Source organism: Nannospalax galili, unplaced genomic scaffold (genome assembly GCF_000622305.1).
Source record: "Nannospalax galili isolate Female #2095 unplaced genomic scaffold, S.galili_v1.0 scaffold32, whole genome shotgun sequence".
Classification (NCBI taxonomy): Eukaryota; Metazoa; Chordata; class Mammalia; order Rodentia; family Spalacidae; genus Nannospalax; species Nannospalax galili.
This window is the reverse complement of record NW_008335297.1, coordinates 1,804,938-1,828,437: the sequence shown is the minus strand read 5'-3', so window position 1 is coordinate 1,828,437 and position 23,500 is coordinate 1,804,938. Positions and strand designations below refer to the sequence as shown.

Genomic DNA, 23,500 nt, shown 5'->3' with positions numbered 1-23,500 from the left:
GGTCTACATAACAAATTCTAGACCAGATGGAGCTACAAAAGACCCTGTCTCAAAAAATAAGATAGATAGATAGATGATAGATAGATAGATAGACAGATAGATGATAGATGGTAGATAGATGATAGATAGAGAGAGGTAGGTAGACATGGATGGATGTATAGAACATAGGTCATAGAGGTGATAAATAGAAAGTTAGATCGATGTCAGATGCCTACATGATACATAAATGGATGACTGATGATATAGATGATAGAGAGATGGTAGATAGATACTAAGATATATAGATAGATAGATAGATAGATAGATAGATAGATAGATAGATAGGTAATTTAAAGAGAACTTTCAGTTGCCAATACTCAGGCAGTCAAAAGAATAAATACCACAGTCTGGAGTGGAACAGCATACTCAGCACACTACATTTGTCCACCACAATCTACCTCTTCTCCTACCTGCTTGACACACTACAGTGTCCACCACAGTCTACTTCTTCTACTGTTCATATCCATGGGCTTGGCATCATCAGTTCTGGGAACAGCTCCTCTAGGATTCCTGGGACAAATTTGGGAGAGGATGCTTAATGCAGTGAACACTCCATCCATCACTTCCTTCCTCCTTCCTTCTTTCCTTCCCTCTTCTTCCCTTCTTCCTTTCTCCAGAAGCTCTTCCAGATTCCCCTCACACATAGCTAGCACATCTGCTTGATAAGATGGAAAAACCATCACCAAGAGGTCTAAGCACCTGGTCATCTGTGCTTCTTAGGAATGTCTGCTGCTCTTGTCCTTTTGCCATCAGGACAATAGCAATTAAAAGATACCGAGGGAACTCACCTATGTGTAAACTGATTCTTCTCTGCCCTTACTGTATCACAGAAGTTCAACATTCTCCCAACCATTAGTGACAATTACCCCTCTCAAAATGGTGGCCTTGTCTTTGTTCATTCTCTTTGCTTTTAGCACAAGTTACCTGGAGTGCCAGGAAAGCATTCATAGCTTGGGATGTAATGGCTTTTGCTGTTGCAACTAGTGTAAGCATTTCCTCTTTGGGAATCAGGACCTCTAAACCCACAAGATTCAAATCTGTGTAGACAGAAGTCATAAATTCTTCTTGTGAGTCACTGGAATCACACCTTGGTTCCAAGATCTGTTCCACCTATGAGTGAGATACAACATGACAGATGATGCATTTAGGATTGGACATTCATTTAGGATTGGAAGATGGTATATTGCAGGTTATATGCCTTAGCTATACCGTCTACAAGCCATGATGCAGCAATCTATCGAGCCAGTCATCTCCTGTCCTTATCATTTGGTGAGTGTGATACATGAATCATCTTTTTACTCTGTCATAGAAATGGGCCTCAAGGTGAGTAACCTGTGCAGTCATATTCAGAAGAAACCTTGGTTTGATTGATGACTCTGTTGACACTATCTTGAAAAATCCCAATAATTGTGTATACAAGTAGGTGCATATATACAATAATTACTGTGTACAATCCCAATAATTATTGTGTATGTGTGTATACAAGTAGGTGCATATGTGCGCATGCAGGTCCATGTGCACGCGAAGGCCAGAAATCAACCTCAGGAGTTGTTCCTTGGGAGCCATCCACCTTGTTTATTGAGACAGAATCACTCATTGGCCTGGATCTCCCCAAGTAGACTAAACTGGCTGAATTGGGAGCTCCAGGATCGTCTGTCTCCACGGGCCCAGTGGAGTGCCCAGCATTTTTACACGGGTTCTGTGGACTGAGCTCAGGTCCTTGTGCTTGCAAGGCAGGCACCTTACTGACCGAGCCATCTCCTTGGCCTACATGATTATTTTTAACAGCATGCCCTGCATTTGCATTTTGAACTGGGACCCACAAATTGTGCAGCTGGTCATTTGCTCGGCCTTGTCTCAGAAATGCTAAGAAAGACAAAGCAGTAAGAGGAAATGAATGTTTCCAAAAATAAGAAAAACACACTGCACAAGGCTTGCTTGACTTGCATATTATTTTCTCCATAGGAAAGCTTCCTTGGAGGCATCTGGTAAATCCCTACAAAAGGTTAATTGCCTAATCCATAAGAACCACTATCATTTTCAGAAAGGCCTGCTTGTGCCAAAGAGGAGCAGGTAATTGGTTTTCCTGTTCAGCTCCTTCCTACTTTTCTTTCCCCACTTTGCTGTTAATGATGAATGGCTTGTCAAACACTGTAAAATGTTTTTTAATTTAATTAGAGTCATCAAAAGTCCTTATTTCCAAGAGAAAAGATTTAATGATAAATTCCCCCTGCCTCTATAAAAGTAATTCGTTATCCAAATACTGTGTCGCCTCTCAGGGGACACAAGTGATTTCCTTTGCAGAGAATTAACATGAGTGATACACACCAATGGGCCCCGAATTTGTAGAGAATTAATGGGATGCACACCAATGGGTCCCCCCATTTGGGGGGAATTAATGTGCTAGATGCGCACTAGTGGGTGTTCTGTGGACCTTGGGACCTAGGCAGAGCTCCAGAGGTGTTGCAACTTACAACGGTTTATTTTATATGTCAACTTGACCAGGCCATGGTGTGACTGGATATTTGGTCAAATATTATCCTAAGTGTTTCTGTGAAGATTTTTTTTGATAAGTCTATGCTTTAACTACATCATCTTTCCCCTCCTAATGTGAGTGTTTCTGTGAAGATTTTTTTTTGATAAGCCTATGCTTTAACTAAATCATCTTTCCCTTCCCAATGTGAGTAGGCCTCATCTAATCACACAAAGGTCTCGTTCCACCTGCCTGACCATCTTCCATCTTGGATATTTTTTTTTCCCTGCTTTCATACTCAAATTGAAACCTCAGTTTTTCCTGAGTGTCAAGTCTGTCTTTCAACTAAAATGACACCATCGGCTCTTCTGGGTTCCCAATCTATGGCCTCATCTCCCATATGCCCAGATTCATCAGCCTCCACGACCATGAGCTGGGTCTCTACAATGAAGCTCTCTCTGTACATGTATGACCTATTACCACTGTTTCTCTGGAGCCCCAAATAATACACAATTGTCTCTTTTTATTTACTTTCACATGAATATCACATACTCTATTTTTTTAATTTTACTTATTTTTATTTTATGTGTATGCATGTATTGCCTGCATGTAGGTAAGCGCACCTTGTCGTACAATGCCCACGGAGGTCAGAAGAGGCTGTCGGATCCCCTGGGACTGGAGTTATGGACAGTTTTTAGTTGCCATGTGGGTGCTGGGATTCAAACCCAGGTCTTCTGCAAGAATAGCCAGTGTTCTTAACCACTGAGCCATCTCTCCAGCCCCAATATCACATATTTTAATCATAGTCACTTCCTCCATTAAATTACAATTGCACCCCTTCCTGGTGTCCTTCCTCTTCCCAAATAGTTCCCCTTCCATTTTTGTGTCTTATCTATTTTCTTTATATATTTTGAAGATTTCTTTTTATATATCTATGAATGTTTCACCTGCATGTTTGTAAGTGTACCACATGTATGCAGTACTAACAGAGGCCAGAAGAGGGCACTGGATCCCCTAAAACTGGAGTTAAAGACACTTGTGAGCTACCATGTGGGTACAGAAAACTGAAACTCGGTCCTCTGGAAGAGCAGTAAGTGCTCTTAACAGCTGGGCCATCTCTCTGGTCCCTCTTTTCCTTTTTAACCTAGATTATGCATATAAGAGAATGCATGCAATATTTGTTTTTCTGAGTCTGTTTTATTTTGCTAAACATGATGATCTCCAGTTCCATCCATTTACCTACAAATGACATAATTTCATTCTTCTTTGTAACTGACTAAAACTCCAGTGTGTTGTGTGTGTGTGTGTGTGTGTGTGTGTGTGTGTGTTTCACATTTATTTAATCAATTCACCTGTTGATGGGCATCTAGGCTAATTCCATAAGTTGGCTGTTATGAATAGTACCACAATAGATAGACACACAGCATTTCTCTAGTCCTATCTCTATTAACCACTGTCTGAACATAGAATCAGTAACAGACCTCTTAAAGATAAATACTGAAATTTTTAAACTTTTGCAAAAGTTGTTAGATTAATATGACACAACATATGTACAAGTATTGCTAACTCATTTAAAAGTCATAAACATCAAGACATAAAAAATATCCTACTCTCATCATGAAATATTGATCCAAAACCATTTTTATGTCCTGCTAAAGGGATGCTTAAGCAAGAAAAGGATGGAAATTATCTGAGTCACATGTTCAAGTCTAAATTATGATGAATTTAAGTGAGACATCTAAGGCAGCAAGTGGGAAAGGGTGAATAACAGGTATAGGGACAGTATCCTGGACTCCATGCTCCATGCTTAGCTGGAGAGCCTTAGAAAAGCTACTTAACATCTCCAAAGCTTATTCTGTTCACTAGAAAACTAAATGAGTAATAATACCTACCTCTGCGGATTGCAGAGCAAATGACAGAATGTGCTTAGTCTGGTATCTGATACACAGTGAGCCCTTCACAGAGCGTAGGTATTACACTTGTCATCATTATTTCCTGTTGGTGGCTGACAGAGGAGCCTGATAAAGACTTGTCTACCAAGAATTAAATTACGCCCCAGCCTTATCACCCAGCATCTACCCTGTGCTAATCCCAGCCTCATTACCCAACATTCAGCCTATGTCAATCCTACTCCACACCCCAGTTGAGTCTTTAAACCACCACAGCAAACACTATGAAGCCCCATGGTGACCTGGCCCAGGTGTCACTCACATCCTAATTGGTTTCCTTCATGTCTTAGAGAATTTCCACTTATGGTTCCTCTGTTCAGAACATGTTTTTCTCCCCCTGCCTTGATTAGTCAGCCTTCAAAGCAGTGCTCACACGCCACCTCCTCAAAGAAGCTCTCTTACACAATCAGACCAGAAGTTTATCACACACTCTTGAGACCTCTGGACTTTTCTTTCATAGCACCCAATTATTAAATATTGACTTATTTGGTGTGATAATTAGCTTTAATTGTCAATTTGGTACAACTTAGAGTTACCTAGAAAGAAAGTCTCAATAAGGGATCATCACCTTGGGTTGGCCTGTGGGCATACCTGTGGGAGACTGTCTTAATTAATTGATATGGGAAAATTTGGCCCACTGTGAGCAGCACCATGCCCTAGGCAAGGGGTCCTGAATTGAAATGAGTAAAGAAATCAAACCAAGCAAAAGCGAGCAGGCAAGTGAGCATATGTGCATTCATTTCTCTCTGCTCTTGACTGCGGATGTGCTGTGACTAAGTTCCTGCCTTGACTTCCCCACAATGATGGATCATAGCCTAGAACTGTGAGCTAAGATAAGCCATTTCTCCCCTAAGCTACTTTTTGTCTGGGTATTTTATCACAGCAACAGAAATGAAACTATGACCTTTGGTTACCACCCTCTTTTTAGTGAGAACCCCAGGAGTGTTCATCCCTGAATCCTCAGTATTGAGTCCAGGGTCTGGATTTAGTAGGTTTTTCCATGTACAATTTTACCTCCCTGTATCTATAAGCTATATATCCATCAACTCAACCAATCACAGACTGGAAATGTTGAAAAGAATTGCAACTGTACTAGACATGAATAGACCTTTGCTTGTCATAAGTCCCCTCAAACAATGCAGTATAGCAACTGTTCATACAGAATTTACATTGTATTGAATATTAGAAATATCATTTGCACTGTACAGGAGGACTGCACAGGTTCTATGCAAAGACTATACTATTTCAGGTTGACTTTTTTCTTCCACTGCTGGGGCTGGAACCCATGGTCTTGCATGTATTGGGGAAGCACACAAGCTACATCCTCAGCCCACTGTGTCATGTCACATAAGGGATGTGAACATTTGCAAGTGTTCAATTGTGGGTGGGCTGAAACCAAGCTGTATACAGTCTGAAAGATTACATGCTTAGATGGCATCAGCCTGGCTGTGGCAGTAGATGAGCTGAGGTGTGCAAGGTTCTAACTCAGAACAGGGGGAAAAATGATGCTTAACCTCATCTGCAGCCTTATTTCAAAGACCAGTGAGAGCCTGCCTGTATCCTCAAGGACAAAAGAAAAAAGAGAAGGATCTGGTAATCAGAATGGAGAAACACAGGGGGAGAGAGAGGAAGAGGGAAGGAGGGAGGGAGGAAAAGAGAGGTGGGGAGTAGACTAAATATAGTCTTGGAGAATCACTGTGACAGCAACATGGGGGGGAAACGTTCCCAGGAACCAAAGTAAAATGTGTAGGCACAATTGGTTAAAATGGCAAAGATCTGTCACCTCAGATGCCAAACATTTGACACTGGCTGCTGCCCACCATGCACATATTAAATCTAGAATTCTCAAGGTAATACTATTTTTGGTGATGATGAACTTTATACAGTAGCTGGGAAGTTTTTCCTTTCAGGTTTATTATAAAAGCAATGTAAGTACAAGGCAAAAAAGTCAAACAGAACATAAGGGAATGGACAGAGTGTGAAGGTTCAGTGAGGATGCCAACCTCATCTCAAAGGCAACTGCTTATGTTATGAGATTTGATTTCATTCCAACACTTTCCACACAATCCTATGAAAACAGTACTTGTTGACTGATTTGTATGTGTTAAGATATTGGATCTCTTCTCACATTCAGATTTTAAATTTTATTTTTATTATTTTAATTATGTGTGTGTTGGGGATGAGATAGTGCACATGAATACGGGTACCCTCGGAAGCCAGAGGTATCAGATCCCCTGGAACTGGAGTTACAGGCTGCTGTGATCTTCCAAACTCAGGTTCTTTGAAAGAGTAATGTGTGCTCTTAACCACTGAGCCATCTCTCCAGCCCCCACATTCAGATTTTCATAGCTCTCCAATAGTCCACTTGCTAGAGATGCATGAAAATGCTTCAAGTTCTCCCTTGTGATTGAATATTTAAAAGAAATATCCAAGAAGTAGCCACAATCAAGAAAACCTCTCCATTTCCAGAATTTAGCTTAATCATATCTAAGAAGTCTTTGCATGGAAGATAACATACTGATTTCTGAGATGAAATATGGACATGTTTGGGGGGCATTATTCTGCCTGCCACAGCTTTGGAATCAGATTTCAAAGTCAGTGTTGTTACATGCACATCTATTCCTGAATATGTGCTGAATTTCAACTTACCGCATCCTGAACTACAGCTAAGAAATACACTATTTGGCTCTGTGGCTTTGCCTAATTACCTGTGTCTCCATTTTTCTCATTTGCAGAACTTCAGGCATTATTTCTAGCTCACAGGAAATGTTTATCAAGTGTCTTCAGGCATCTCTTTCCACTTCAGGAGAACTCAGAAATTGTTATATGCTATTTTCATTGTGATCAAATGTAATAACACTGGGGTTAGCAGCAACAGGGTAGAGAAGCGGACCCTCTTATAATCTGCTGCTGTGAGTGTAAATTGGTACAGACTTTCTACAAGGCATTATGGCATTGTAGACATGATGAAAACCCTTGTAAATGTTTCCTTTTTATCCCAGTAATTATCCATTCGAGAAATGTACCTTAAGGGCATGGCTGAACGCATATACAAAGATGGCTGGTGAAATGCTACTTATAAAGCAAAGGCTGAGAAGCAGGAACAAACTAGATATTCTCAAATAAACAATTAGATAAATAAACATACATATGCATATTACAGATCCCTCAGCCACATGAAGGACTTTAAAAGAATATTATCATGCTCGGAGAGTTGGGAAATATTAGTGACAAACTCAGAGTCTCCTTCTGAGCTTTACCTCGGCCCTCTCTTACTTTGAAGATACAAGGTAGCCCAGGCTGGCCTTAAACTTGCTTCAGCCTCTGGAGTAGTGGAGTTATGGTTTGTACCACCTTGAGCAAGCCAAAACTCAGGGTCAAAGATTGGCCTGTGGTGGCGCACGTCTTTAATCCCAGCACTCAGGAGGCAGAAGCAGGTCCATCTCTGTAAGACTGAGGCCAGCCTGGTCTCCATAGAGTCCAGGCTAGCAAGAGCTATAGGGAGACCCTGTCTTTAAAAAACAAAACAAAACAACCATCAGAGTCCAAGGTCACGGTTACTATTTCATACAGATTAAAAAAAGAAGAACGTGGCGGGGAGGTTGCCGGGAAAAACTAAGTATAGATTTCATGATGATAACCGTGGCTGTTTCTGGGTAATGAAATAGTCTTATTCAGGCTTCACCTGTATTTTCTATGGGCTAACAATGAAGGTGAGGAGGGGATTCTGACAGGGAACAGTTCCCCTAGACTGCTTACCTGGCGTTTCCAGGTACTGAACAAATACGACCCAAGATGTCCCTCTAGTGGAAGGCGGGACGCGGCCGCAGCCGGCACTTGGTTGCGACTTTGTAAAACAAGCTTATTGTATTCAAGACGTTTGCAAGCAAACAAGAATCAGAAATTCATAAAGTACTGTGCATATTCAAATTTTTGATGCGGAGAAGGGGATAATTGCAAAAGTAAAGACCAAACCGCACACGGAGAAAGTGGTGCTAATTCCGGGCGCACTGGAATATAGACAGTTATTCTGAACTGTCGATATCGGAGGATTAAATTACTTAGGCCCCTTCTAGGTCTGCATTCGGGTAGACTGTGTTCTATGTCTAGGGGATCAGAGGATGCGGAAACAAGAGGCCTTCGGGATGCAGCCTGAGAGAAAGCAGCCACTTATCCCAGAGCGCTAAAAGAATTCGACTCCTTTCGGTTCCTCTCAGGCCAGGCTCAGCCAGCTCTAACCCTCTCGGGCTCGGCTTCTTTCGGCTACAATCGGTAGGCTCTCCAGTAGGACCCGGCCCTCTTCGGCTATATCCTGCCTGCACGCCTCTTGCACTCGGCTTCCTTCGGCTACGTCCGGCTTTCTCTCCTTTTGGACTCGGCTTTCTTCGCCTACATCCGGCCCGCGCTCGTCGTGGACTCGGCACTCTTCGGCTACGACCGGCTCACGCTCGTCGTGGACTCGGCCTCCTTCGGCTACCTTCGTTCCGCGCTCGGCTTTCCTTAGCTGAGTTCGGCCGCGCGGCGCGCACCTCCTCTTCGGCTGCGTTCGGCCGTCTCTCGCCCGCTCGGGCTCGGCTCGCTTCGGTTGCGTCCGACCACCGCTCGGCTCCGCTCGGCTCTTTCCGCCTGCGTCCGGCCGCGGCCCCGGAAGGGCGCCCATGGAGCCGGGATTGCCCGCTGCTCGCAAGGCCATGGCGCCGCTGTTGGAGTACGAGAGGCAGCTGGTGCTGGAACTGCTCGACACCGACGGGCTGGTGGTGTGCGCCCGCGGGCTCGGCGCCGACCGGCTCCTCTACCATTTCCTGCGGCTGCACTGCCACCCGGCCTGCCTGGTGCTGGTGCTCAACACGCAGCCGGCCGAGGAGGTGCGACCGCGAGATGGGTGGACCCGAGGGCGTGGGGACATCCGAGCCGACAGTCCCGGGCGTGAACGCGAGGCCCCAGCAGGATGCAGGGGCTCCAGGAGGGTGCAGGTCCCTAACAAGACAAGGGAGGGAAATGAATGGAGGTCCCTGGGGGAGATGCAGGGCCCTGACATGGCGTGAGGACACTGCGAAGGATGGAAGGGGGTTCCGGGGGATGGGGGTAAGGTCCCTGACAGGACAAGGGAAAGCACTGAATGGAGTTCCAGGGGTATACTGCAAAGATGGAAAGGGTCCCAGGGGGACACGGGTCTCTAACACAATATGGGAGTGAACTGAGTGGAGGTCCTTGAAGGAGATACAGGGCCGTGACACGGAGGACTGGAAAGGGAACAAAATGCAGGTCCCAGACACTGAAAGGAGGGGCCTTGAGTGGATTAGGGAAGACTTGGGGGGACTGGATTTCCCTGCAAGGGAGGGTGAAGTGTCAGGAAAAAAATCTAGGTGGGAGTAATGCAGGAGCCCAGAAGTTGAATAGTGTGTGTGTTTCTGGGGACAAAGGAGTGGGATCCCTAGAAGGGAGCAATGATAGGGGTGGTAAGGTCTCTGGGGTGATAGACAAAAGGAGACCTTGAGGCTGCACAGAGCCTGTAGAGAAGAGGAGGGACTCCAGGAATAGGGTAAGAAAGAAAAGAAAGCCAAGGATATTGGGGGAGTATAACTGAGGTTAAGGAGAATGGCCCTAAGGAAGATGGCATGGGGATACACCTTGATGGGGAAAGTATGACAGATCTGATGATCCCCTAGATCAGGTGGCCAGGAGGAAAATGTCAGCTGAGAAGAGTCACCACAACTGCCCTGAAGGCAGAGACCCTATTGGATATTCCTGGGTATGTCCAGTGCTTGGCATGGAGCTTCATACAGTGTAAGATGCCCAGGAAAGTGGTATTGAACTGTCAGAGTAACAGGCCATGGGACCTATGGACAGTCTGAAGTCTCCTTAGGATGCATCAATACAGAACTAACAGTCTCACTGTCTGTAAAAAGGAATCCCTATGTTACCTCCTCCCAGAGGTTGCTTGACTGCAGAGCTGGCTTTGATGAGAAAGTTTCTAGACTGTAGAAGTCTTTTAACCCAGGATTTTCAAAGGGTTTGTTGTTGTTGAGTTTGGTGTTAAAACGCAAATAATGACTAACACACAATTATTCCTTAGTATAAATTCCAAAGCACAACTAAATGTAGATCTATTAATTGATGGATATAAAAGAATGATCTATATATACACTGTTACATTCATGATCTCTGAGAAAGAAGTGCCTTGCCCTTTGTAAAACAGCCTGCTAATGAGTTTAATTTGATTTAGGAGTATTTTATCAATCAGCTGAAGATAGAAGGAGTGGGGCATCTCCCTCGCCGTGTGACAAATGAAATCGCAAGTAACGGTCGCTATGAAGTGTACACACAAGGTGGTATTATATTCGCAACAAGTCGAATACTTGTGGTTGATTTCTTGACTGATAGAATACCTTCAGATTTAATAACTGGTAAGAATTTGAAATCTTATTCCGTATACGATGTAGACATGTCTATTTGTGGCTGTCCCCTCTACTAAATGCCAAACTAGAACCTTCCTGTGGGCATCACTTCATCTTTTTACTCAACATTGTAGTTCTAGCTGTTGGCATAATTTCTAACACATTGTGGATGCTCAGTAAATATTTATGACATATGTAAGCAACAGTCACATATCTCTTAATTATGATCAGTTCTGAGAACTATGTGATTTAGCCATTGTGAGAACATCTTAGAACTTACCTACAAAACCTGTATGTTGTCGCTCGGTTAGACATCGATCTTTTGATACAATCAAGAGACAGTAAACGTGAGATATAGGGGCCACTGCTGGCATGAACCCAGCACACTCTTTCACAGTTACATTATTATTTCTGTAAGAAGAAGAAGGACCTCCAAACTAAGGAGAAAAGGTATAATACAGTAAGTACATTCACCAGAACATAGCCATTTATTGTTATTGCTAAGTATTAAATATACTGTACATAATTATACATGCTGTACATCTATATGTCAACACAGTATGTTGTATCTGCATCACCACAGACCCATGTGTTGTGCTACGACATAAGTATAACTATTAGAGCATAGGTATTTTTCAGCTCTATTTCAGTCTTTGGGACCAACATCATGCATGTGGTCCATTGTCACTTGAAACTTCATTATGTGGTTTGTGACTGTAAGATTTGTCTTTTGTTTCACAAGCTTATATTCAGTAAATTCTTGTAGTTGACCAGCATTTGCCTTTAGGACATACATAACCAGACTTGAATTGTTATAAACAATCTTAATATGTTTCTAAAATGATTGGTTTCCTTCCTTTCCCCAAGATTTGAAATTATACCTAATAGTTGCTTGATGATTTTGAGAAAAAAAAGGGGGGGGGGTAGAAAAGCAATTCGTTATCACTTGACCCTTCAGAAACCTTTTCTGATTTCCCCAAAGCTAATCTAAGAGTCTCACCATCTGCCTTCAAGCCACCCTGTGCCTCTCCTCAGCCATCGCTCTCAAAGAACTACATTACTTTTGTCTGTTCATGTCTGGCTCTCTCAGCAGATAAGCTTCCTACCAGGAAGGACTTGTTGATCCAGGGCTGAATCATCGCAGTGGATGGTAGATAATATGTTTGTTGACTGATAATGAGTGTGTGCACAGTGCTCTTCAGTGACCTGCTAGAGGGCAAAAGCTATGAGATTCCTAAGCATACTTCCCACTGTGTCCATCCTGTTGCCCCAAACCTAAATATTTAATGACTAAATACATGAGTGAATGGTTTCTGTGGTTCATGGGAAACTGAGTGAGGAAAAGTTAGTCATTCTTTTTTAACATCTCTCATAGTCTTAGACAGTGACACAGGCCACACAGACAAATGCACCTGATTTTGAATACTAGCAACCCCACTCACAACGAAGGTCCTTAAGTTTCCTGAACTTCATGTTTCTCTTTTAAGTAAAGAAAGTAAAGAGAATAGTGTCTCAGAATGATCAGGATTACCATACTGCCAGGTTCCCAGAAAGCTCCTAATAAATAGTAGCAAAATAAGTTGCCTTTTAGTAACTAGAAATCTTGTTACATCCAAAGTCTCTTATGTTTATTGCTTTTTAATGTGTAAGCTTGGTTTTTAAATTTCTAAAATGAAATAATTGTCTAAGGCCAGGTATGGTGGAGCACACCTTTAATCCCAGCACTGGGAAGCAGAGGCAGGCAGATCTCTCTGAGTTCCAGGACAGCCTGGTCTACATAGTGAGTTCCAGGACAGTACAGTGAGACCCTGTCTAAATAAATAAATAAATAAACGAAAGAATGTCTAGAAACTACCACTAGATGTCAGTATTACATTGACTCAGTCAGCCTGCCTAGACTGGCACAGTCTGAATCAGTGCCCTCTCCACACCTAGCCTACAGGTGGTTCCTGACTGAAACTGACAAATTCACTCCCCATTTATGCTCACTGATCAGTAGTAAGGCTGGATCTACCACTGCTGCTTGGCTGAGTGGAATGCAAATTAATGACAGAATGAATCATTTCCAATTATTCATTCCCTACAGCCATCCCCCAGGATTCCCTTAAACTTTAGGACAGTCCCCGATCAGTTCACCTTCTGGAAACTACTGATACGCACAGTCCTACCTCATTTCCCTTCCATTACCACCACCACATACTCCCCTAGAGTATGCCCTGCCATCTAGAACCCTATACTAAGGGAGAATGGTGAATGTCTTCCCACACTGCCCATGCAAAAGAAAGAAGCAGGAGGATGTGCTCGTTGCTAGAACTGAGCCCCAACTCTTCAAATAGAATTCAAAATATGCTTTTGATTTTTTTTTTTGAAGTTTTATGTTAGATTTGTATGCCCAGTGACAAAATTCTGCCAACATTTAACGTACTAAGGGTCCCTTGTTTGGCAGAAAGAGTGCTAAGAATAGAGATGTGAACATGTTCTAGGTTTGAGCTCACCTTCCCCATGTACCAGCTGTGTGTCCTTCAGCAAATATCTCAACTTCTCTATGCCTCTTGGGTTTTGGGGGGTGGGGTCGGGGAGGGTCACCTATAAACTGGGGAATCCATCCAGGATTATCGTGAGGGTGAAATGAGATAATCCACATAAAATGTTTAGCACTGAACCAGGTATGGTGGATCTTACCTGTTGTCTCAATGCTCAGGAGACTGAAGCAGGAAGATCACTTTGGTTTCAAGAATAGCTTGGGCTACAGAGTGAGATCTTGTATCAAAAAAAAAAAAAAAATCTAGCATCAAGGCACTTAGTAAGCATTCTGTGATCATTACCCTTTGTCACAACTTTCCTGTCCAATGGCAGAGACAGATAAAGCAGTCATTGATTGCAGCTGGTATGGTAGCACATGCTGTAACCCTGGCACTTAGGAGACTAAGGCAGGAGGATTACCACGAATTCAAGGCCAGCTAGGGCTGCATAGCAAGACCCCATTTCAAACATCTCCAAAAAGGAAGAAATTGCAGTAAGGTTGGACGGGGTATTAAATGTCATAAAAGCTTGAAAGTACAGGCTCCTAGGACACAGACCTATCATCCTAGCTACTCAGGAGCCTGAGACAGGAGGATCACAGGAAGAGGCTTGTCCAGACTGCAGAGTGAGTTCAAGGTTAGCCTGAACCTTAGTGAGACCCCGTCTCACAAAGTAAACAGAAGACTAGGGAAGTATCTCTATTGGTAGAGTGTTTTCCTAGCATGCACTGGGCCCCGGCCTCAATCTCCAGCATCACATAAACCAGGTATGGTAGCACATGCCTGTAACCTCGGCGCTCAGAAGGTAATGGCAGGAGAAGTTCAAGGTAATTTTTGGCTATATGACTAACTCAAGCCAGCCTGAAATAACATGAGACCCTGTCTCAAAGAGGAAAACGGGCTCCTGTAGCACTGAAAAGGCCCCAAGCCCATGCTGGTACTGCTTGCTTTCTGAGGTGGTGTCACTGCACAAGCTCTGCCAGTCTGCTTTGCACATGCTCTGGAATCTCTGGCCTCCCCCTTACTTTCTGGATTACCTTGGTGTTGTTCAAATTGCTTCTGTTTTTTGGTCTGATAATAATACCTACCATATAAAAGGATCAAATGAATCATAATATGTAGAAGTACCTAAGACTGACTGGGGTATATTATTCTCGCCTTTCCTCAGAGTTCCAAAACAATGACAACCTTTTGGGATACATTGTCCTAATTGGAGGTCCACCAGTGCTTTACAGATTCATTTTTATTGCTTCCAGTTTGTGTAATATTTCTGTTTTATGTGTGTCGTATCATGTATGTGTCTGGGCCTGTGTACCTGTGCACATACATATGCCAGAGGAGGACATCAGGTATCCTGCTCTATTACTTTCTGCCATATGCCCTTGAGACAGGGTCACTCACTGACCTTGGAGCTAGGCTGTCGTCAGCAATCCCTAGTGATCCTCTGTCTCTGTCTTCCATAGCACTAGAGTTACAGGTGCACACAGCATGGCCATGCCTGGCTTTTTATATGGATGCTGAGGATTCGAACTCAGATCTTCATGCTTGTGCATCAAGCACTCTTAGTCCCTGAACCATCTCCCCAGACCCTTTATGTAATATTTCAACACAGGCTAACAAGGCCTGTGGAGTCCTTGAGAAAACCCACTTACTAGGTACAAAATCCTTTTTGTGAGCATTAAATAAGTATGTTATGTGTACTAGTGTTATTGAAAAATCCTTGTCTTTAAATATTTTAATTAATTTTTACCTTTGCAAAACAAGTTAATTAGCTAAGAGTAAATTTTTAGTTCCACCCACTTTATTCCACAATTTCAAACAACGAAATAATAAAATTTTCAATGTCATTGAAGTACAAGAAAGGTTCATAGATCACTGCACCATTTTCAAGACCCTATGAGTAATGAGAACAAGCCCTAAAACAAGTACATAAATATACGTACTACACGATCAGCTTGATTTAGATCTAAAACAGATGTGTGTGGATGTGTGCGTGTGTGCATGCACATACATAGCTTGCATTAGGTCTAAAATAAGTAGATATATGTATGTGCGTACATAACTTGATTTAGGTCTAAAACATTGAGAATCATCAGAATAATTGGCAGTTTTTACCTAGAATTGGCATCTCTCCTCTCTTAAGTCATCTGCTGCTTCTCTCTAATTTATCACTGCATCAAAATGGTGTAAGTGGTACTTGCCTTCAAGCCTGATGACCTAAGTTCAATCCCCAGAGTCCACATGGTAGAAAGAGAACTGACGCCCATTCTCTTTATCATCAGCTACAACCTCAACCCTTGTTCTTGTTGCTAAGATTCAGAGGCATGATATAGCCATACAAACCACAAACTCATATATGACCAGGCATGATCCGAGCTCTCAAGAGACTGAGGCAGGAAGATCATGAGTTTAAGGCCAGGCTAGGCTAAATATCAAGTCCCTATCTCTTAAAAACAAAATAAGACGTTGAATTAAATTTGTTAAGCTGGGCATTGTGATGCATGCCTTTAATCCCAGCACTTGGGAGGCAGAGGCAAGTGGATCTCTGTGAGTTTAAAGCCAGCCTGATCTACCTAGTGAGTTTCAGGACAACTGGGGCTACAGGAAAACCCAGTCTCAAAAAAATTTTCTTTTGTTCATTAAAAGCTTTTATTTTAAATGGGTTAATTTGCCTCTTTATTGACTGAATCCTAAAAGTTCCCTTCATCTAATGGGAAGCAGATATTACCCAGACTTGTGAAATGGAGCTGTTTTGTGTTGTTCCCCACCTGGTTTACATGGAGAACAGTTGACTCCCCTCTGCTTCAGCATGCTGCTCCAAGGCCTTTGCTCTTTATCCTCCCCTCAGCCTGGATCCCTCTTGTCCAGATGCTGTTGGCCCAAATGGCTCACTTCCTCATCCCCATCCTCCTTGACAGTCATCAGCCAGGTCTCCCCGCTGAAATCACAAGCCACAGTCCCCATGCACACTCCCTTCCCTCTGAATTGCTTTTTCTCCTTAGCACTCATAACATTAAAGATTTTACTCATACTGTGTTGGAGGATTAGCAAATGTAGCCCAGCATAGAATAGTGCCTGCCCGGTCTCCAGTAGACATTTCACAAAAATGTGAATGAGCAAAGGTGAGTTCAAAAATGACCCACGTTTCTGTGACTTCAATTCTGACTCCCTAGGCATCCTCGTGTACAGAGCCCACAGAATCATCGAGTCCTGCCAAGAAGCCTTCATCCTGCGCCTCTTCCGCCAGAAAAACAAGCGTGGCTTCATCAAAGCTTTCACAGACAATGCTGTGGCCTTCGACACGGGTTTTTGTCATGTGGAAAGAGTGATGAGGAACCTTTTTGTGAAGAAGCTCTATCTGTGGCCAAGGTAAGTAGCATCTGTGGGTCTTGTTTTTTGTCAGCAGAGAAGCTTTAACTTAGTTGCACTTTAATGCAGTAGGATAGAATGTCATGTGAAATTTGCTGTCCTGGGAGTTAAGTGCCGCTCTTTTTTTTTTTTTCTTTAATTACTTTTGTGTGTGCGTGTGCGCTTCGGTTTACGAGTACCAGTTGTATTTTTCTTTTATTTGGTTATGCCTTATTTCAGAAGTTAAGAAACTGCCTGTAAATGACCACATAGTAAATACTTGAGACCGTAGAGGCACAATTAACTCAGTTCTACTGATATGAACACAAAAGTAGGGCCAGTGAGAGGGCCCAGCAGAAAAGGGGCACGCCTCCAACCCTTGATGACCTGAGTTCACTCCTTGGGAACCACAGGGTAAAAGGAGAGAACTGACTTCCACAAGTCATCCTCCAAACCTCTGCGCACCCATGCACATGCATACACACACACACACACATGCACACACACAAATAAATGTTATTTCAGAAAGTGCAAAGGTTGAGGGGCTAGCAAGCTAGCTTGTCAGGTGAAGATGGCTTGTTCTCTGACCTCCATACATGAACTATGGCATGTGCATATACACACATGCACACAAGATAAACAAATGAAATCTTTAAAGCACTCTAAAGAGAACGTAAAGCAGCCATAGACAGTGGCCATGGCCACTCCATCCACTGTGCAAATAGGCCCTGGGTTGGGCCGGCCCCAGTTTGCCAGCCCTTCTTGTTTGAGTGATGCTTCTGTCCAGAGAGGCTCAATGTATTCTTAAAAGCTTTGCCAGTTTGCTTTCCCTTTTGTTCATAGCTGTTGAAGCTCTAGAAAAGATTTGAAAACTCTGTCCCCTTAGGTTCCATGTAGCAGTCCACTCATTTTTAGAGCAGCACAAGCCTGAGGTGGTAGAGATCCACGTGTCCATGACCCCTGCCATGCTGTCCATCCAGACAGCCATCCTGGACATCCTAAACGCATGTCTGAAGGAGCTAAAGGGCCACAACCCCTCCCTGGAAGTGGAAGATCTGTCACTGGAAAATGCTCTTGGAAAGCCCTTTGACAAGGTACTTCTCTCCCCTTCCCCCACTTTCCTCCTCGCCCCCTTTCTCCTCCCCTTCCGCTTCCACCTCCTTTCTCCCCCTTCCTCCTCCTCACCTTCTTCCTCCCCCTCCTCCTCTCTCCTCTTCCTTTCTCTTTTTTAACCTAGCTTGTTAGGTTGTCATTTTAAAGAATGCAAAGCATTTTAATATTCGCAATGTTCTTTGTAAGAATTTGCTGTTATTTTATCATTAAACTGGAAGTGGATTAAAGCGGAGCTGCTTTGGCTTACTGGAAAAGAGTAATTTGCAGTAGAATCTGTGGCTTGGCACATGAACATAGGTTTTACTTATCCAGTTTTGTAGTAAGTGAATATCTATCATCAAGAGGAGGCCAAATAATGGTTTTGCTCCAAAAAGACAGGTTTTGGATGTCTGTAGGTACAAGAGTTTTGTATAAGAATGCATCATGATTGTACAAAAGTGAATTTACCATATTTTTTGAATAAGAAATAATTTGGATGAATTTACATTATTGAGAATTGTGTTCTGTGTCAAAATTAATTCTGAACTGAGGAAATGGTATGTTTTCAGTTCAAGGACTTTGATTGGTATTTTTTCACCACAGCTTCATATCAAGTATATAAGTGTCAAGCCTGTAATGAATTATGGAACGAAGAAAACGCTCTTTTAAAAATTCTATGCAGCCTTTTTTTCCCTTAGAACATGCTACTGCCTTTTAAACTACATCAGTCTCCTTGTCATTGGGAATAATGCACGGTGATCGTAAAGAAGGGAAATTTAGCTTCTTATGTCTCAGTCTGTTCTAAAGTATTCTTACATAAAGCTAGTTTCATTTGTTCTGTATCTATTCCTCCATCTTAAAGTGTGTTATAATTTAGTGTGTGGTGATTAAAAAACAAAAACCTTCATGTTCTTTTAATAGAATGTATATGCCTTAGAAAGATAGAGCCAACTGCAGTCAACGCTGGTTTCTGTCCACTGTCCCCTGGCAGCATGTTTTAGATGTTTACGCATTAAACACATCTAAATATAGACAGAGTTTGCATCTTGGTAAAAAGAAAATGTAAGGTTTCATAGATCATTTAACAAAAGAGGCCTGTTGGTGTGTGGCTGGTTTGTCCAGGCTGGTTCTAGAACCTACCTGTTGCCCTGGAGTTGTCCTTAATAACACCTCATTGTTTCCACAGTGTCCCAGCTTGCTCATTCAGAGAACTGTACTTAGTACGAATTTGGCAGATGAGAGGTCATCGCTGATACTGTGTCTGTTCATAAGAACAAGTCGTTGGCTTTCTCTTGTTTATCAGGCCTTTTCTGTCTGACAGTGTGTGTGCACATGTTTGTGTGTGTACCACTGTGTATGGTGTGTGTGTGTGTGTGTGTGTATGTGTGTGATATGTGTACATGTGTGTGGATGTACATGCCCTTGCATGTGCAGAGGCCACAGAAGAGGATGTCAGGTGTCCTGCTCTATGACTTTCTGTCTTAGTCCCTTGAAACAGGGTCTCTCATTGAACCTAGAGCTGAACTGACAGCCTCAAGCCCCAGCATTCCTCTTGTCCCTACTCCTCAACAGCACTGGAGTTATAGGCACAGGCTCAGCTTTTCACATGGCTTCTAGGGATTTGAACTGAGATCCTCATGTCTGCATAGCGGGCACTTCTTACCCACTGAACCATCTCCCTGGCATAGTCCCCCCGACAGGAAAGTTAATAAGCATAAAGGGAGATTGACTCTATCTGGTCATAAAAATTGTATTAATAGGACACTGTCCATGAAGCTGGATAGATGGCTTAGTGGTTAAGAGTGCACAGTGCTCTTGCAGAAAACCAAAGTTTGATTCCAGCACCCACATCAGGTGGCTCACAACTGCCTGCAACTCCAGCTCCAGGCGATCTGATGCCTTCTTCTGGCCTTGGCAGGCATTGTACTCATGTGCACAAACCCACATTCAGACACATACATATAGACATTAATTAAAAACTAAAAATCATGCCAAGCGTGGTGGTGCACACCTTTAATCCCAGCACTTGGGAGGCAGAGGTGGGCGGATCTCTGTGAGTTCGAGGCCAGCCTGTCCACATAATGAGTTCCAGGCCAGCTGGGGCTACAGGGAGACCCTGTCTCAAAAAGACCGGAAAAAAAAAAAAAAAAAAAAAAAAACCTAAAAATCATTTTTTAAAAAATGACACTGTCCTAGCAGGGAAGACAGAGTAAAAGGGCTTTAGTTGGGCGGCTATGGGAGGTGCCATCTGGGAAGTGTGTATATAGATGAATAAGATTGGGATGTTCTGTGTGATATACACACACAAAAAATCAACAAATTTAAAAAATGAGTTATATTTGAGGAGGAAGCATAAAAATTTATGTCATGTTAAGTAGCAGAGGTGATAAACATTACCATTAAAATCTACCCGATGACTTTGTAGCCATATAAAGTTGCCAAGGATCCGAGTGCAACTAACCATGACTAGTAATAATCAGATACATACAGATTAGAGACACATGCGCCAACATCTAAGTGTTATTAGCAAAAACAATGAGTCTTTCTATAAGAAGCAGTATATTTTAAAATGAAATAGAGATCTTTTTAAAGGTTAAAACATCATCTCTGACTGCCAATATCTGAATGGCGAAATAACCAGGTGCAGCAAAAATACAGACATCCTAGTGATATCAGCTGTGAACCTAAAAATTTTATAGCCACTTTTGAAAGAGATGTATCTTTGCTCTGGAAATTGTTATTATGTTAAAACTATAATGAAATGCTTCTTCTAAAAAAATTATTTTTAATTTTTTTAAATGACACTGTCCTTGAGAAATTAAACATTAGGATTTGATGAACTGAAATTTTCTAGCCATTTCCATGGGAAATAATATTTGAGGAATTTTATTGTAGTAAAATATGCATAATACCATTTTTACATATTCAGTGAATAATCCTTATTGAAAGTATGATTCATATTAAAAAGAGTGATATTGAACAGATTTTAGCAGTACTAATGTTTACTCTCTTTCAGACAATCCGCCATTACCTAGACCCTTTGTGGCACCAGCTTGGAGCCAAGACTAAATCCTTGGTTCAGGACTTGAAGATATTAAGAACTTTGCTGCAGTATCTGTCTCAGTATGATTGTGTTACATTTCTCAGCCTTCTAGAATCTCTGAAAGCAACAGAGAAGGCCTTCGGTCAGAACTCAGGTGTGAGATAAAAATACTAACATTATTCTAGGAGCTAGTTTGCATGAAGTGTTAGTGGGGGGAGTTAGGTATGGATCGTGCTCTATTCAGCTGCATGTTATAAATTACATTTTATGTTCATAGCACAAGGATGTAGATTTTTATTGATAGCTAATGTTTCTGCCTACTTAACTTCTGTTCTGAGTAATAAATATTCATATCCATTCCCAGTCATTTTATTTCTAGAAAGAAAAAAAAAAAAAAGACTGTGTATAGTACAGACAGTCTCCAACTTAGAAATAGGTTGTGTTCTGGAAGTTTAGTTGTTAGGAATTTAAAATTCATTTTCCTCAGAGACATGAAGGGACGGGTCTCACCAGCTAGAATGTCAGGAACTTAAGGGATTTGTCTGGGAATGTACACATTCACAGTTGACTGCCACCCTGTTTTCAAACGCCCTTCCCTACTACCCAAGACCCTTGGCCCCTAGGGTCAAGACTTAATGCAATTGATAATATTTATTGCTTCTTCAGGACATTCTTAAGGAAGGAAGTTCCCGGCTGGGGATATAGCTCAGTGGTAGAGCACTTACCTAGTACACGTAGACCCTGGATACAATCCCCATATATAAACACACACAAAATTAGGGAGCTGCAAAAGGATGAGGGGAAAGAGCACACGGGCTGGTGGCATACCAAGGTGCCTCTGCCTTGGTTTATGCAAAGGCACCAGTGGATACCCACCACCATCACTAGAAATGTCAACACAGTCATCTTAGTATTATTATAGGAAAAGTTTTGCTATCACACACCCCATGAAAACTTCTTGGGGATTCCCAAAGGAGTCTCTGGGCCACACTTTGAAAACCACTCATCTAATCAAGCAGAAGCCCCTTACAACAATAAGAGAGAGTGAGGCATGGTTAGTCTGAAAGCAAGATGGCCACCAGTCCTAGGTGTAGGTCATGTGATCAGAGATTGTTTAAAATTACCACTAATTCACGTCTTTTTTAAAACCATTCCTATTAGGTTGGCTTTTTCTTGACGCTAGCACCTCCATGTTCATAAACGCTCGTGCAAGAGTTTATCGTACCCCAGATGCCAAAATGAGCAAAAAAGGGAAAACGTCTGAAAAGGTGGAGACTCAAGAAGGGCAAGGTACCCTGTGGCTTCGGTCTTCAGCTGTGTCTTCCACTTATGCTGGGGTGGAAGCACTTACCAAGTTAAAGTGTAATTTAAAAATCTTCAGCCATGTCTTAAGTGTATAGAGGTATACAGTAAGTGGTAATAGGATGCAGTGTAACCAGGTAGGTATCCATTGCCAGAGAATTCCAAATGACAGAGGCCAAATATCAATAGAGAGTATTCTTACTGCTATATAAGAACTTTTATAAATTTGCTTCTTTTGGGGGGCTGGAAAGATGGCTCAGTGGTTAAGAGCACTGGGTGCTCTTGCAGAGGACCCAGGTTCAGTTCCCAGCACCCACATGGCAGCTAACAACCATCTGTAACTCCAGATACAGGAAATCTGATGGTCTCTTCTGACTCCAAGCATTGGAAGACACGGGTGCACTTACACATATGCAGGCAGTACACTCATACACATAAAATAAAAACGATAAAATATTTTTTAAAAATAAAAAATAAATTGCTTCTTTTTTAAAAATAAAATTTCAAATAATTTCTATTTTTAGCACTTAAAGTCTTAGTGAAGCATTTTAACAAACTTTCTAGCTCTTAAAGGGCATAAATATGTTAGAAAGAGATCGTTATAGTTTTATTCTGGGATCTATCTAGTAGGCGTTTTTTTAAAATGCCTTTTTTTTTAAAAGCATGGGATAGGAGAGGGTTAATGCTAGTTTTCTGCCTAGTTTAAAGATCTATTCAAAACTTAATGAGTTCATAATATGTTTGAATACTTACAGGAATAAAAAGAAATAAGTTGTTACTTGATTGCATTCATGTTCAGGATTGTGATAACCATAGGGCTATTGGAAATAATAAAGTCTGTCTTATTTTGTGGTACTGAGCATGTATAGTGTCATAAGTGATAGTTCACACCAAATCATCTCTATTGTCCGTGCACGTGACCTGTCTGGGTCATGTAACCTGTGTTGATGTGGGTTTGAAGCACATTTCAGTTGGACTGTCAGTAGGCCTTCTGAGGGAAGCCATTCCTATCTAGCATTATGAAGAAAGCTCAAGGAGATACTGGTGTTTTCTGTTGTATTAAAGGTCTCTGGAATATTTAATGGGTAGATATTATATAGAATGAGGTTATCTTTCATTTCTATACAGAAACAAAAAAGGAGCTGGTTCTAGAAAGCAACCCCAAATGGGAAGCACTGACTGAGGTGCTCAAAGAAATAGAAGCAGAAAACAAGGAGAGTGAAGCCCTTGGTGGTCCAGGTAGGAAAGGGAAGATGGCGACTAATCTGTGTTTGTTCTTTTAGCTTTCGTTTTTGTTTCTGTTTTTTGAGACAAGCTCTTGAATCAGCACAAAT

General features: G+C 42.1%; 1 protein-coding gene across 1 annotated transcript in view; it reads left to right on the top strand.

The window, feature by feature from the left end:
• The first annotated feature begins 8,547 nt into the window (after nt 1-8,547).
• The window catches only part of Ercc4 (ERCC excision repair 4, endonuclease catalytic subunit), a 31,680-nt gene continuing 16,727 nt past the window's right edge, over nt 8,548-23,500 (top strand). Inside the window, exons 1-7 of the mRNA XM_008829905.3 lie at nt 8,548-9,326; nt 10,688-10,868; nt 16,555-16,750; nt 17,616-17,823; nt 20,838-21,018; nt 22,026-22,154; nt 23,295-23,405. Coding sequence (XP_008828127.1) covers nt 9,120-9,326; nt 10,688-10,868; nt 16,555-16,750; nt 17,616-17,823; nt 20,838-21,018; nt 22,026-22,154; nt 23,295-23,405 — 1,213 coding nt within the window. The 5' untranslated portion in view covers nt 8,548-9,119. The remainder of the gene's footprint in view (nt 9,327-10,687; nt 10,869-16,554; nt 16,751-17,615; nt 17,824-20,837; nt 21,019-22,025; nt 22,155-23,294; nt 23,406-23,500) is intronic.